The sequence below is a fragment of the Homalodisca vitripennis genome, chromosome 4 (assembly GCF_021130785.1).
Source record: "Homalodisca vitripennis isolate AUS2020 chromosome 4, UT_GWSS_2.1, whole genome shotgun sequence".
In the NCBI taxonomy this organism is placed as follows: Eukaryota; Metazoa; Arthropoda; class Insecta; order Hemiptera; family Cicadellidae; genus Homalodisca; species Homalodisca vitripennis.
The window spans coordinates 62889328-62904845 of NC_060210.1; the positions used below are offsets into that span (position 1 = coordinate 62889328).

The following is a 15518-nucleotide window of genomic DNA, read 5'->3' on the forward strand; positions in this document are numbered from 1 at the left end:
TTGCCTTGCCACATTTACGTAAACACACTTTCGAATTTATTTTTTTACGAGTGCTAATAAAATTTAAAATATAAAATGTTGTATATCAAAATGTTCACAAGAAAATTGTCTACAAAAATAAATAAAAAAGTGAAAACGTAATTTTTACCAAATTTTTACTGTCCGGGTCCTCTTAGTAAGGCTGCCGGATTGCGTAGTAGGTCTGAGCATTTAGGGGTAAAGGAATGGTAATGGCACTAACTCGCCGCTGTGACTTTACACCTCAGCAATCAATTTTGCCCTAATAGAAACCGTAATGTTGCCCGAGGTTGGTATCTGTTAAGTAAGGCTGCCGGATTGCGTAGTAGGTCACAGCATTTAGGGGTAAAGGAATGGTAATGGCACTAACTCGCCGCTGTGACTTTACACCTCAGCAATCAATTTTGCCCTAGTAGAAACCGTAATGTTGCCCGAGGTTGGTATCTGTTAAGTAAGGCTGCCGGATTGCGTAGTAGGTCACAGCATTTAGGGGTAAAGGAATGGTAATGGCACTAACTCGCCGCTGTGACTTTACACCTCAGCAATCAATTTTGCCCTAATAATTCGACATAGTGTTGTGACTCTTCACGCCTCAACAATCAATTCCGTCCATAGCATTACTCATAGTGTATAGCCCTAGGTTGGTATCTGTTGAGTAAGGCCGCCGGATTGCGTAGTAGGTCATATGTAGCCCGCCTGATAAAGCAATTGGACATACTGTTGTGACTCTTCACGCCTCAACAATCAATTCCGTCCATAGCATTACCCATAGTGTATAGCCCTAGGTTGGTATCTGTTGAGTAAGGCCGCCGGATTGCGTAGTAGGTCATATGTAGCCCGCCTGATAAAGCAATTGGACATACTGTTGTGACTCTTCAAGCCTCAACAATCAATTCCGTCCATGGCATTACCCATAGTGTATAGCCCTAGGTTGGTATCTGTTGAGTAAGGCCGCCGGATTGCGTAGTAGGTCATATTTAGCTCGCCTGATAAAGCAATTGGACATACTGTTGTGACTCTTCACGCCTCAACAATCAATTCCGTCCATAGCATTACCCATAGTGTATAGCCCTAGGTTGGTATCTGTTGAGGAAGGCCGCCGGATTGCGTAGTAGGTCATATTTAGCCCGCCTGATAAAGCAATTGGACATACTGTTGTGACTCTTCACGCCTCAACAATCAATTCCGTCCATAGCATTACCCATAGTGTATAGCCCTAGGTTGGTATCTGTTGAGTAAGGCCGCCGGATTGCGTAGTAGGTCATATGTAGCCCGCCTGATAAAGCAATTGGACATACTGTTGTGACTCTTCACGCCTCAACAATCAATTCCGTCCATGACATTACCCATAGTGTATAGCCCTAGGTTGGTATCTGTTGAGTAAGGCCGCCGGATTGCGTAGTAGGTCATATTTAGCCCGCCTGATAAAGCAATTGGACATACTGTTGTGACTCTTCACGCCTCAACAATCAATTCCGTCCATAGCATTACCCATAGTGTATAGCCCTAGGTTGGTATCTGTTGAGTAAGGCCGCCGGATTGCGTAGTAGGTCATATGTAGCTCGCCTGATAAAGCAATTGGACATACTGTTGTGACTCTTCACGCCTCAACAATCAATTCCGTCCATAGCATTACCCATAGTGTATAGCCCTAGGTTGGTATCTGTTGAGTAAGGCCGCCGGATTGCGTAGTAGGTCATATGTAGCTCGCCTGATAAAGCAATTGGACATACTGTTGTGACTCTTCACGCCTCAACAATCAATTCCGTCCATAGCATTACCCATAGTGTATAGCCCTAGGTTGGTATCTGTTGAGTAAGGCCGCCGGATTGCGTAGTAGGTCATATTTAGCCCGCCTGATAAAGCAATTGGACATACTGTTGTGACTCTTCACGCCTCAACAATCAATTCCGTCCATAGCATTACCCATAGTGTATAGCCCTAGGTTGGTATCTGTTGAGTAAGGCCGCCGGATTGCGTAGTAGGTCATATGTAGCCCGCCTGATAAAGCAATTGGACATACTGTTGTGACTCTTCACGCCTCAACAATCAATTCCGTCCATGACATTACCCATAGTGTATAGCCCTAGGTTGGTATCTGTTGAGTAAGGCCGCCGGATTGCGTAGTAGGTCATATTTAGCCCGCCTGATAAAGCAATTGGACATACTGTTGTGACTCTTCACGCCTCAACAATCAATTCCGTCCATAGCATTACCCATAGTGTATAGCCCTAGGTTGGTATCTGTTGAGTAAGGCCGCCGGATTGCGTAGTAGGTCATATGTAGCTCGCCTGATAAAGCAATTGGACATACTGTTGTGACTCTTCACGCCTCAACAATCAATTCCGTCCATAGCATTACCCATAGTGTATAGCCCTAGGTTGGTATCTGTTGAGTAAGGCCGCCGGATTGCGTAGTAGGTCATATGTAGCCCGCCTGATAAAGCAATTGGACATACTGTTGTGACTCTTCACGCCTCAACAATCAATTCCGTCCATAGCATTACCCATAGTGTATAGCCCTAGGTTGGTATCTGTTGAGTAAGGCCGCCGGATTGCGTAGTAGGTCATATTTAGCCCGCCTGATAAAGCAATTGGACATACTGTTGTGACTCTTCACGCCTCAACAATCAATTCCGTCCATGGCATTACCCATAGTGTATAGCCCTAGGTTGGTATCTGTTGAGTAAGGCCGCCGGATTGCGTAGTAGGTCATATGTAGCCCGCCTGATAAAGCAGTTTGACATAGTGTTTTGACTCTTCACGCCTCAACAATCAATTCCGTCCATAGCATTACCCATAGTGTATAGCCCTAGGTTGGTATCTGTTGAGTAAGGCCGCCGGATTGCGTAGTAGGTCATATGTAGTCCGCCTGATAAAGCAATTCGACATAGTGTTGTAGCTCTTCACGCCTCAACAATCAATTTCGTCCATAGAATTAACCCTAGAGTAGCCCGAGGTTGCCATCTCTTGATAATGGTCGACGGACCGCGTAGTAGGTCATATGTTGTTTCATTGTGCTATAAAAAGATTAGTCGGGTTTTTTGTAGTTGATTCTAATAATTATTTTGTCACAGATATTTATTAAATTGCCTTTTTTGTAATTTCGAAAACTTTTGTCATAACCCTCCAACAGTGTAGCTAAAGAAAGCGGGTGGAACCGAGCAAAATATACTGAAATTTTAGTTGTACAATCTGCTGTAACTCGCACGAAAAAAGTCCTATCATGTCTATCAAGCAGTTTAGTCAAACTGCGGATGATCGTAAGTTATGCTCGCTATGGCGGGGTTATTAACATACTGTCTGTTTGATATTACATGTTGTCTGCTACGTAGGTGAATGATATCAGTTGTATTTATATTTTATTCACTTTAATAGATGTTGATGGTTTTTTATTTGAATAATTGTTGAGAAGTGTAAAACTGGCAACTGTGCTGAGCGCGGTGTGTAGATAGGGGGATTAAAAGGACCAGCAACTGTCGGGCTATTTTCGTCAGGGCAGTTGCAGGCCTAGCTTACCTCCCTATCCCAAATCCATTCGCCGCCCCTGACGGATCCCCTTACCTTTCTGTGCCACAGCAGCAGATCCGTGATCTGTGACACTGACAGTGATAGTGAAGGTGACAGGACAGTCGCCAGAGTGGATAGTCCCCGGGACCCCCAGTTCCCGGTCCCTGCGCCAGACCGTCCATGCTCCCTCCTCTGGGATATGAGGTTGCAGCTCATCGTAGTTGAGACTGGTGACAAATGGCGACGTGCACTCCTCAGGTAACTTATACTTGGCGTTTAAACTTATATTATATTATTTCTGTTATCGACATACCACAATGTTATACCTCTGTACCAGATCCTCAAAGGAATAGCTGTCTGTCTACCTGACGACAGTCACAGATAACAAAAGAACCTTACACGAGTTTCACGTTTGTCGCGATACAGTGTGACTTTTTATCAGCCTTCACACAGATAATTATCTACATCTTCGGAATAAAATAAGTAACTGAATTTACAGATTGTTAGTATTTTCAATCTCACTGATTTATATAATCTATGTGTTTCTTCTACAATAAATTCAATACATCGTTTATAACTAGTACTTACATTTGCTGCTTTACCAGTTTTCAATACAATTTTGGAAATGTTGGTCTTGACTTTAATATTTTTTAGGTATTTTTTAGTGTTAAATGTCTGTATCATAACTTCAGAATGTCAGACCGCAAAACTATCGCAAACTTCGATTGTTCCAACCACTGCATATATTCTTTATATAAGAGTTTAACATTATATGACTAAGAAGGCTACCATTGTTTTAGCTTGAGCAGTTGCAAAGATAATAACAAGTAATAGTTCATTTAAATTGTTCGTTCAAGTATTGCTATTTGTACCGATATTGTTTCAATTTTACATGTGTGTAAATTGATTTCCCTGATAAAATGGTTGTGTATATAAGATGTGTTCACTAAAACCATCAAATTTTCAATATACTCTCTTAAATTTGAAAATGTCAGTGTTCGATAGACTTGCATAGCTAAAACAAGGCTCTGAGGTACGATTCATTTGCGTTCCTCTCAATACTTCAGCGTGTAGCGTACGTTATTCTTATACACACATTCTTATGACTTAACAAAGAGCATGGCTGTAGCTATTTAAGCTTTCAATATTCAGCTCATTCACTGTTTTGAATACCATAATTTTATGTTGTATCAATTTAAAATCAGCTAACAAATTTCTAAATCTTATAAATGAAAATGGAAAGCGCACTTACCAAACATCAAGCTAGTAAAATATCCGACGTACGTCCTCTACTTTTGTTTCAGTGTTCTAACCGTGTAATAGTATCTGGTCAGTAAATAGTTTTCATCAACAAATTGATGTTTAAAGTTACATTTTTATTTTATCAACATATCAAAATGTTATACCCCTGTGCCATATCCTCAAATGTACAGCTATCTGTCTACCTGACCAGTCACAGAGAACACAAGGACTTTACACGAGTTTCACTTTCGTGGCGAGACAGTGTGACATATTTTGTACTCTAAATATTTTTAAAATCAATAAGACTATGTGGATTCTTGACCACCTAATGTGTTGACGTTTGGACACGTCGACGTAGCTAAACGAAAGAAGGTTCCATTTAAGTAAAGTTTTCAGGCAATATTAACAAAAAGTACATATAGGTAGGAGTAATTTAACCTATTTATCTAACATTTATATTGTGTCACAGTATAAAATTATTAATATGAAAATAATAAAAATTATTCTGCTTTGAAAGGAATGCACCTTCATATTGTTCAATCATTTTCCCTTCCCTTATTTCCGTGTATGTTGCTAGCAACGTGTTATACTGTCCATCTCTCTCAGTGGCTGTAGGCTTGGCTGTCAGATTGTTGTGAATGAACAAGGACGGGAGAGGGATGAATGAGACAGTTTGCTGTGAGTAGTGGAGTGCTGATAGAGGTGTATGTCCTGGCCGGCCGGTCGATTCAGCCTCCTCCCTGCCTCCCCCTCCCCCCTGCACAGTCGTCTAGACAATACTAACACTGACGTATAACATGTAGTATGAAGAACGCCAGATGTAGGCGATCGTGGTTTATTTCAATTTCGTCATCCAGGAAATGTTAATTGAATAATAGATTTCACAGCGGAATTGTACAAAATTATATTATTATTGTGTTATATTGAATGGGTTAAGACTGTGATCAGTATAAAGTTTCTACATTAGTTCTAGAAGTAAATTATCTTCATACATTTATGGAATATTAGGGAGGACATTCGCTTTACGCAATTTCCAGAATGAGATCTGCCGATCTATTCCGTTTTCCAATTTTTGAGGTACGATCGGACTCGTTATAGCTTAATAAAATTTCTCAGTAGAATGCTGTTTTCTAGTTATGATTTTAATAACTATTTTTTATGGTAACGAGGTGAGTTGTAGTCTCAGGTTAGCAGTCTTGAAACGTCTGTGTTGAATTATAACCATTATAACATTAAACCGTTTCTTGGTGGATGGATTCAGGTCATCGTTTCCTTCGATTCCTAATCTTTTAAACTCGTCTTGACCTTCCTCTTCGTCTCCTATAGGAAAAAGAAACAAAATTAAAAGCAATGGTTGCATTAATTGAACCACTTGTAAACAGATTGTACATACACCGGCGGGGATGTTTGCTTGTAATCAGTCAGGCCCTGGTAATCAGTGCAGTTTTATGCGGTGCTGAACGTTGACTGGCTGTGAGATATGAGCGCACTTTGCCCTTTGATTGTCTCTCGCCGCTCGCTGCCACACCGCCTCGACGTGTCGTCGTGACTAGTGTTGGCTAATCTGGGCTCTCACACCACAGCTGACGCACTCCTACATTCTCGGTATGTCTCTTACATTGGTGATTTTTTTTTGCCAACGTCTATTGTTAATTAATAAATCTAAAAAATAACACCACCTTAATATGTTACTGAAATGTTATTTAAACACGTGTGTGACATAAACAACAAAATAGGCTACAAAATAATTTATGGACAAAACTTAGACTGTTGTGACCGACTGATGGAATTCTTGCCCGGCAAGTGAGATATCCGTATTCAAGTCTCGGCCGAGCTAGTACTATTTGTTTATCCATATTTACTGACATTATATGCGCCTCGGCGTATATGCTCCTGGGAATTGATTACTACGATACACTTATTGTTTTTTTTTTCGGAATGTCAATAGAGTTCTTTTAAACGTACGCAGCATCTTAAAAGTTTTTTAGATATGTAAAATGAACACTGACACTGTTATTACTTTATTATTATACAATTCTGAAGAGGGCGGCGCATTTAACGTCCATCTACCTGGAGAAGATAGGCAAGACACCTTCGGGGTACTTTGTATTCGGAGATCTGATGGCTGAAACGTTGTGTTGGTAACTCTTACACTCAGGGAATCACTCGGTATAGCCATTTGTAAATGAGTCCAACCGTACCACTACCAGGTTAGTGTCCTACGCTGAAGAGGGTAGATTTAATCAGTTTAACTCTCATAATGATGCATAGGTGTGCGTCAAAAATGGTTTCCCACATCAACACTAAACAAAATTATGCATCATCAATCTACCTAGAAATGATACCGTACTCATGGATATCTGTTGCTGGGATATTAGCTTGTAAATTTTCTGGAACACGCCTGGTGTTAAAGATATATTTATCCCCTACTAGTAAAATTCCCTACTGGCTTAAATCACATTGTTTGTGGTTTTATAAAATACGAGTTTAATAACGAAGTGTTTTATTGCATTAATTTATGTTCCAATATGAGTTGTTAGAACCCCGCGAGATATACTTTTGGAAATAAAAAAATTAGGTGTTGGTAAGTATTTTGTTTCTTGTGATATTTATGATTTTTTAACGTATTTCTTTTCTGTTGCAGGTGAGTTGATGTCAGTTATCGTGGAGACTGTATTGTAAGTAGTAGATACTATTACCGAAACAGTGCATCTACGTGTCTGTAGTATAAAAGAAGTACTATCGATTAGTATTTCATTTGTAAGCTGCTGAAACACATTGTCACCTTTGTGTCGGAGATCGGTAGATTCAGTTCTGGCTATACTCATTCTGTCGTTTGGGAAACGTATAGATGTTACAATGTCACGAAATAAATACGTTAAAATATATTTATTTCGTGACTTTTCTAACAAAGAAGTGACCAGGCGACTGCAGAGTGAAGTGACTGGCTCGCACTGTCAAAACAAGCAATAAGGTGTTGATAATTATTACGACCTGGCCTGCCCGCGACCCAGTTATCCTAAATGTTGCCCTTTGGAAGCAGTTCGTCGTAAAGTTCAACCCCCATACCCCCCCCCCGTATCTCCTCCGCCTTATGTAAATGTGCCATTATCCCTTCGTACTTGACTCTTCGCGTCGTCGGTTTAATGTTTCAGAAATGTTACTGATAGAAAGAATTTATGTTTGGTTATAAGCGGTCCTCTCAGTCTTTTTCTGAGAGATTCTTTTTAATTATTAAGCTAAAGGAAGTGTAATATAATACGAGCCGATCTTTGATTACATTTTTGTCAAGTGTATCATCAGTGGCGAGTGAAGATCTTTTTATTCTTGTAGATCCGTCTTTGCTTTATTTATCCACTTTATTTAACTTATTTTTCAGGGTTTTCTGACTTAATTATTGAGAAACCACTTTCATAAGATCGGAGCTTTTATTATTTCAACAAGCTGAAATGTTTGAAAAATGTTTTATATCTTACACTATTTTAGTGTATCCCCTTTTGCGGAATTTCATATTATTTACTCGCTGACCTAAAGATTAAATTTATTTAACCCTAATTATATTTCTATTTAGTTTGATTCAAGTATAAGTTAAAATATAATTTTTAGTAATTGTACTAAGAGTAAATATACAAGTTATTGTTCAAATTTGCACAACAATAACTTTATTATCATTTTGTTACATTTTGAAAATGCGGGATATTTTAATAAACCCCAACTTTTTTACGTGGGGGTTTTATCAAAAAGAGAGGATGATTAGGTTAATTGATGTTCGAAAAACTGGGTATATTAAGACTGAAAGTACAATGTAAAGAATTGCTACACAAAACTGTTATGAGATTAGAAGACATTCGAATAATATAAGTGGGCAGGGCTGTAAGGAGGCTAGCGAAGAATGAAAGTTCCTGATTACGGAAATGATTCTAAAAAATTACGGTTAGAACAAGAAATGATCGAAAAATGTGAAAAACACGTTGGAGTTACCTTTTAGTTATGTTCTTAAATGATAAAGACAATCAATTTCTAGCCAGTTTTTAGTTTATCCTTCACAAGGAACTTAAAAACTTTCTGGGGGTGTATTGTGAGTGTCATTAATTGATGCCAAATCTAAATCAATCTGTTCGGCATCAGCTGTGTCAACAAAGTGATTGACGTGTTGCCAATACCATCGTCTGCTCGTCATAAACAATCACTAGACGTGGAACCTCGCGCGGGAGTTTCAGGTTACTTCGGTGAACTGTTTTCTATGACTTTAGAGACGTAGTCAGCTGTTGTTAAAACTTGGGTTTGAATGTTAGATATTGACGCCTGTTACACAACATCCGCCTTTAGCACTTGTAATGTGACAGTTCATTCCATTTTCGTGAGAAAATAAGACCAGTGTGTAAGTATAGCTAAATTCCTTATCGTTCAGTCTCTATGTAAAACTTAAGTGCTCTTTTAGACGGCCTAAGTCGTCAAGCACTTTGCTAAACATTGTATGGATGAACTTACCCTTTTTCGTTACCTCTTCTCACTCCTATAACGTATTATACAATATTCATTCTTTTCATCTTCTGTTCGATTTGTTATAGTTTATCATCTGTTATATCGGTGTATTTTTTAAACTTAAAAACCTCGTTCCATCGTATCTTTGTCTGTTTGGTCTGTAAAGTAATCTAATCTAAAATGGTAAGAAGGGAACAGACGAAAATACAATATGAAACGAGGCTATTTTAAGATTGACGTGTATTCTGACTTATTAGTGTACACTATCATATTACATTGGGAAGTCATGAGTAAACCTGACTTTGTATTAGGCTACGTCACCGTCCGCATGACGTCACCACGCGCATGTTCGACACGCTCTAAGACACCGCTAGCAGCAACCTTGAGTAGCTCGCCGTACTGGTGTGATAAGGTATCGCCGTGGCCGCTGTTAGTGTGTACGTGCTGTAAGCGAGCTGCCGCAGTGGATGTTCGACTCCCGTCCTTATTCCGTGTTTTTGTGTTTAGTTCAAGTTTCACTTGTGGTGGGTGGTCTGTATACAGTGTTCAATTCTGTCTCCCATAATCATTTTACTTTTAGTTTGGACCTTTTATATTGTATGTCTACTACTCGATGCTACCATATGTCCACTATAAAAACTTGTATTTATTCATAGACGTTCAATTATTATTGCACTCTACCGCCCTTTTCTGTTTGTAACAGTCACATTCATTTTCACACTTAAAGTCCAGATGATGACAGGGCATGTTAAGTCCGCGTTCCTTATGTTATCCTTTTATTGTTGTTTCCATTGTAAATGTATTTGCTCAGAAGTTAAAGAGTGAACGGTTGGGTTAATCTAAGCGCGAGTTTAAAGTCACGAAATCCGTGAGGGGTTATGATGTAATCGTCTTCGTTTAAAACTAAATGTCAACGAGCTGTCAGAGGATAAACGAACGAGAAGTAAACACCACTTATCGTAGGTGTCATATATCTCGCTAGGCCGACTATGTAGTGAACATTGTCGTAGTTTCTTGTTTCAGATAACGAACAGTTGTTTTTATGTTCTAGTGAATATTTCCTAAGGTATATTAATAGCAGACTTCCAAACGACCATGCCTAGACATGTTTATTGTTAACATTATGTACATTATAAACACTGAAGAATGTGTTCAACAAGAGTGGTTATGTTCTCCAGCTAATAACAAACAGTTCCTTTGGTAAATTTTATTTTTTGTAAATTACGCAGTCAAGGTCATAAGTTCTCTATTCTCTGTAAATGCCACGATATCTTTAACCGCTATTGTAATGGATTTTTGACGAGTGGGCCATTTCTGAATACATAAAATCGAACTGAATGATTCTATAATTACCATTGTATAAAAATAATGGATTGGAAGAACACATGTACGCAAAAAATTATCCTATTGATGTGTAACACGCCTTGTTCCGTTGGATTTCAGTACATCAGCTTGGCAAAAAAAAAAAAAAAAAAAAAAAAAAAAAAAAAAAAAAAAAAAAAAAAAAAAAAAAAAAAAAAAAAAAAAAACAGATACACTCATTTGAGATTTGCCTACATTAGGCTTCCGAGTACCAGCTGTTGAAGAAGCAACCTTGCCTGAACAAGACCTGTGTTTGATCAGTAACATAACTTTCTATGAAAAGAAAACAATGATTTTGGCCAATGGGAATAAATTTCGGATTTTGTAGCTCTATATATTTATATAGGAACTCGTTCCAGATTCCTAAGGGTAATAGCGTATTTAATAGTTACACAAAGATAATGCTTACCTTAGACTTCTTAGCAACTAGAATCAGTCAACAGAGTTTCGCTGTGCATTACTAGGTTTGTCAATAATAGTATACTACCAATTTCATTAAATAGCGCTGATTAAAGGTGTTACTGACAGACTACTGTTGTATCCACTGTAACTGCATGCCCCTAAACATGTACTCGCCAACAATAATATAGAATAGTGAAAGCGACAATTGTTTTCAGCTTGACATTATCAGTTTTATATAACACGCACGCAATGTTTCTGGGTTATTCTTTTACAAAATATTGGTTTGCTTTGAAGTGGTTAGGTATGTTGTAAAGAAGTTTCTGATATTTTTGTTGGGACAATACTGCATGAAACAGAATACCACGCGTTATATAAATTCCTGCAAATTGTTCAAATTATAAAAGAAAAACTAGCAAAAATTTGGACGAATATATTGAGAAGTAGAAAAACCAACAATGAGAACACAAGTTAGGAAGACATTATTGAATATTCAGCAAATACATTTGTTGCTGGGAATATCCATAAAAGAGGGAGATGTATTTAAGAGTAATTGTCAAGCAGTGCATTGAGAACTCGTTGCTCAAATTCAGTTAGATCCTCCTAAATCCTGATTTTTTTTCTTCTGCAGCTATTTATCGCTAATCTCATACTTTCTTCATTGTTAAAGACTACTAATAATCAGTTGTACAGAGTTAATAGTGACACTATTGGAGTCAAATGTTTTATCGCTATAAAGATAACGGCTTGGTCAGCCGAGCTTGCGGCTTCAACTTCTCTCTATATAAATCTATGCAAATGAGTTTATACTATAGCTCGTCTGAGCATTCGTGATTTGTATTCTGTCAAGTGATATCTAGATCGATATGTTTCGTTCTTGTCAAAGCCGGATTCATTAATTTAAGACCGTTCGTAAACTAGAAATACTTTCTACTATTGTTCGAACAATGGCTGTTTTTCTTGGTTTACATTACTGTTTCAAACGTTAGAGTATCATAGAAATAGTTGTGTAAATGTAACGGAGTTAGACGAACTCGAGTGTAACACATCATACGTACATACAGCTATTACCACACAATACTGAGCCAAACCGTACAACTCAGAACATGATCACGGTATCGAAGGTCTATCAATACAATGTCTATGGCAGTACACAAAGAACAGTCGGTATTCTCGCCTGATGCGGTCCAGATTGAAGTAAGGTGAGGAGGGAGACCATGACACCACCTCTGGTGCGCAAGAACAAGAATCCCCTGGAGACGCTGCGAGTGCTGCACGCTCACTACCAGAGACTGTTGGACAAGGGGATGGAGTACCTCAGACACAGAGTGATGTTCCTGGACAGACTGATGCGGCGGTCAGAGTCCGGGCTCATGAGAGACGAGATGTCACTCAGCCGGACAGATATAGTCCCCAGGTACCTCGTACAGTGTATTAATGTAAGAATCCTATTGTTTCTGGCTCACATTTTCATTCATTTGCGACTATTGTTCGTATTTTCGAACTGTACCCACTCAGGCACGAGTCACCCATTGTTTCACTATATTCACTAAGTGTTAGTCTTATATTATTTACATTATTGTAAAGAATTTTAATAATCTTTCAATAACTTGTTATAGACACAATACGTATGGTTTTGTCAATAAATACTAAATACTTTTTTCACAATCATTGTGGGTTTATAAAGTGCGAATTCATTCACAGTATGTTTATTAGATGGTCTTTATTAGAGACTAATATATTTCATTGCACGCAGAGTGGGTATTGTGTTTTAATCAGAAGCCGAAACGAAAGTTTACTTCGGATATTGTGTAAATGGAAATATTCACTTCGCGAATTTAGTATTTTAGGTCGTCCATTGTCCTATAAGATGCTCATTCCTAGTTAGTAAAAAATGTCGGTCAGTGCAAGAATTTGGCTATTTCTAGGGTGATTTCATGCACCCTCGCATCGTTTATTTTATCATTGCGTTACCTACTCCGTTGTTCCTTAATACTATATTTAGGTAATGTGCATTGTTGCGTTTTAAACCGGAAAGAAAACTGGTTCTTTGTTGGATAACGAATCGACGCAAGTAATGTTCACTTCACTTCCATTTCCAAAGACCGTATCAAATGTGAATGCCTGATACGAGTGCAAGGTGAATAACTTGGTTATTGTTTATTGAAAACAGTATGTCTAATCTAAATGTAGGTTCTATTCTTGTCATCTTTATTATTATTTACAGACCTGCTCTCTAGCATGCTTTTTAAGTGCTAATTGTCATTCTAAAAATTAAACAACAATAATATGGTTTCTTCGGGGTTTTAGTGTTCTTGAATGTTTACTTTTTGTGAATCAGTGCATTGGGGTTCCGGAAGAAGTGTTAATTTCAAATACCTAGAAGAGTACATTACATAAATTTTACTTGTCGTAAAATTTAAAATATAAATTTTTGAAGCCCAATTGCTTATATTTAAAACACCTAAGAATACTTGGACATTAAGGAATTTTCGAAACATTACCTTTCCACAATTGGTTCTGTAGGCCAATTGATATCCATAGTTGTATTTTTTTTTGGATACAGTTATCAATAAGTTTTTACTTTTAAAACCTATTAGTAACAACTTTAATAACCGTTATTACCAAGCCAATTAATAACAGCTTCTGTTGCCTATCCCGAACTTGTGTTTTACAGGTACACTACCAGAAATGTGGTGCACCCTGAAATGTCGTGATAGATTATGTTCGTTTGACATTGCAGGATTGATCTACAGACGTTCAAAGATATTTAAAAACTAGATTGTGATAGTGTTTTCCAAAGGAATAATATACACAACAGATAGTGTCTGACCACAAACAAATGTTTGTCCGCTTTCTTGTTAAAGTTACAATTAATGGTTTGCTTATTTTTGTTGTGTGGTTGTCACTGTGAGTAAACCTAAGAGAGAACATATCATGAATCATGCATGGCCTTGTGTTATGAATCAGTATTATCGAATCATCCGATTACTTTTAATTAGTCACAGAATATTAAAATATATATATATATATATATATATATATATATATATATATATATATATATCTGCTTTCACAATATAGAATGTTGTGTAGGTAGGTCTTAATTCTATATCAAAACATTTGATTCCTCTTGATTGTCCATGGGCATTTCGAATGAAGAGCAATATTTTAGTTCCGGAAATGGATTCATTCATAGATCGATCAATGTTCGGACCTAACTAAACAAGTTTAACAATTGGTATAAAGTATCAAGGGTATACAGTAGTATTGAATAATAGGTTCTGATTCTTTATCAGACTATATGCTAATTATTGGTCTTCTCAAGGACAGGAGTGATTAATTTTGTAAAACGTAAACCTATCTTATATATGCATTGGTCACATGAATTGTACTTTCAGATAGAAAGTTGGGGTTACAAGATTAGCTCAACATTCACTACACAAGCGTAGAAATCTGTGAAATAATGGTATTAAAGTTTTTATCCAAATAATGGAAAACGTCCAAAGCCGATCCAGGTACATGGTCGCTACTTCGCCCGCACCGTGAAAATTAAAGCAGAACAAACACGTGTTGAGTGAGGGCCGTTAGAACTTGGTTGGTCTCTGTTGAGTAAATATGAGCATGACGCTCGCTAACTCCCAGGGTGAATCGCTTCAACCTACCACTGACAAGGTTTCCCTATGACTTCCGCAACAATTTCAATTTTCACCACATCCGCCCTTGTTATAATTACTGGTGATTGTTTCAGAACTTTATCAACACCGTTTTTTTTTTTGGCAGGATAAGTTCTTGGTTTAAGGTACATGAGGTTTCAAGACTCATTGTAGTTAAGGAGAGATTAAATAATGTTTAACTATAACAAAACCAATAAAAATGGAAGTCTTTACAGCTTATGCGCGTTATTGCCTCAATATTGCCGTGTCGATCCGGTAAGTTTTATTCATTGACAGTCCCATTCTTTTTGACGGTGACCAGTTGTACAATCTCGCACGCAATCATGTCATATTACAAGCTCTCACTTTTCTGCAAATATATCCTTATAACGAGGCAAGAACTTAACGCGTTTAACATACGTCGGGCCTTGAAACCGGTCTCATTTAAGATTTTAATTTTTAGTTAAGATGTGAAACGTTGCTTAGTTTGGTTTACTGAAAAATTAGTAGGCCACACTATTAGTAAACAGTGGTTTGTGGGAAACTCATCTTAAGAATATTTCATTACATTATACATTTATATTCAGAAATTAATTGTAATGTGGTTTATATGTAATCTGTTTCTTAGAACCATTATTTCTGTATATAGATTTCCAAAACTAAACTCCAAATCAAAACATTACGAATACCGTAATATTTTCTGTTATAAATAACAGTATTGTTATAACTCATGGCTTAAGATATAGTTTTAATCTGTATAATTTTTTACATTTAGTTTCATTAAAAAATAGTGTGTTTTATTTTAAATTACACCAATAGTATTTTTATAAAAATTATGTAACGACAA

The 15518-nt window shown here is 37.5% G+C and overlaps 1 protein-coding gene across 9 annotated transcripts in view; it reads left to right on the plus strand.

The window, feature by feature from the left end:
- The window catches only part of LOC124359391 (phosphatidylcholine:ceramide cholinephosphotransferase 1-like), a 216470-nt gene that overhangs the window by 154991 nt on the left and 45961 nt on the right, over positions 1–15518 (plus strand). Inside the window, exon 1 of one of the 9 annotated variants that reach the window (XM_046812089.1) lies at positions 3639–3785. The exons of 7 other annotated variants lie outside the window; for them this stretch is intronic. In XM_046812089.1, coding sequence (XP_046668045.1) covers positions 3727–3785 — 59 coding nt within the window. In that variant the 5' untranslated portion in view covers positions 3639–3726. Of the gene's footprint in view, positions 1–3638; positions 3786–8410; positions 12433–15518 lie in introns of those variants that run through there. One more of the 9 variants, XM_046812086.1, reaches the window with a different exon arrangement.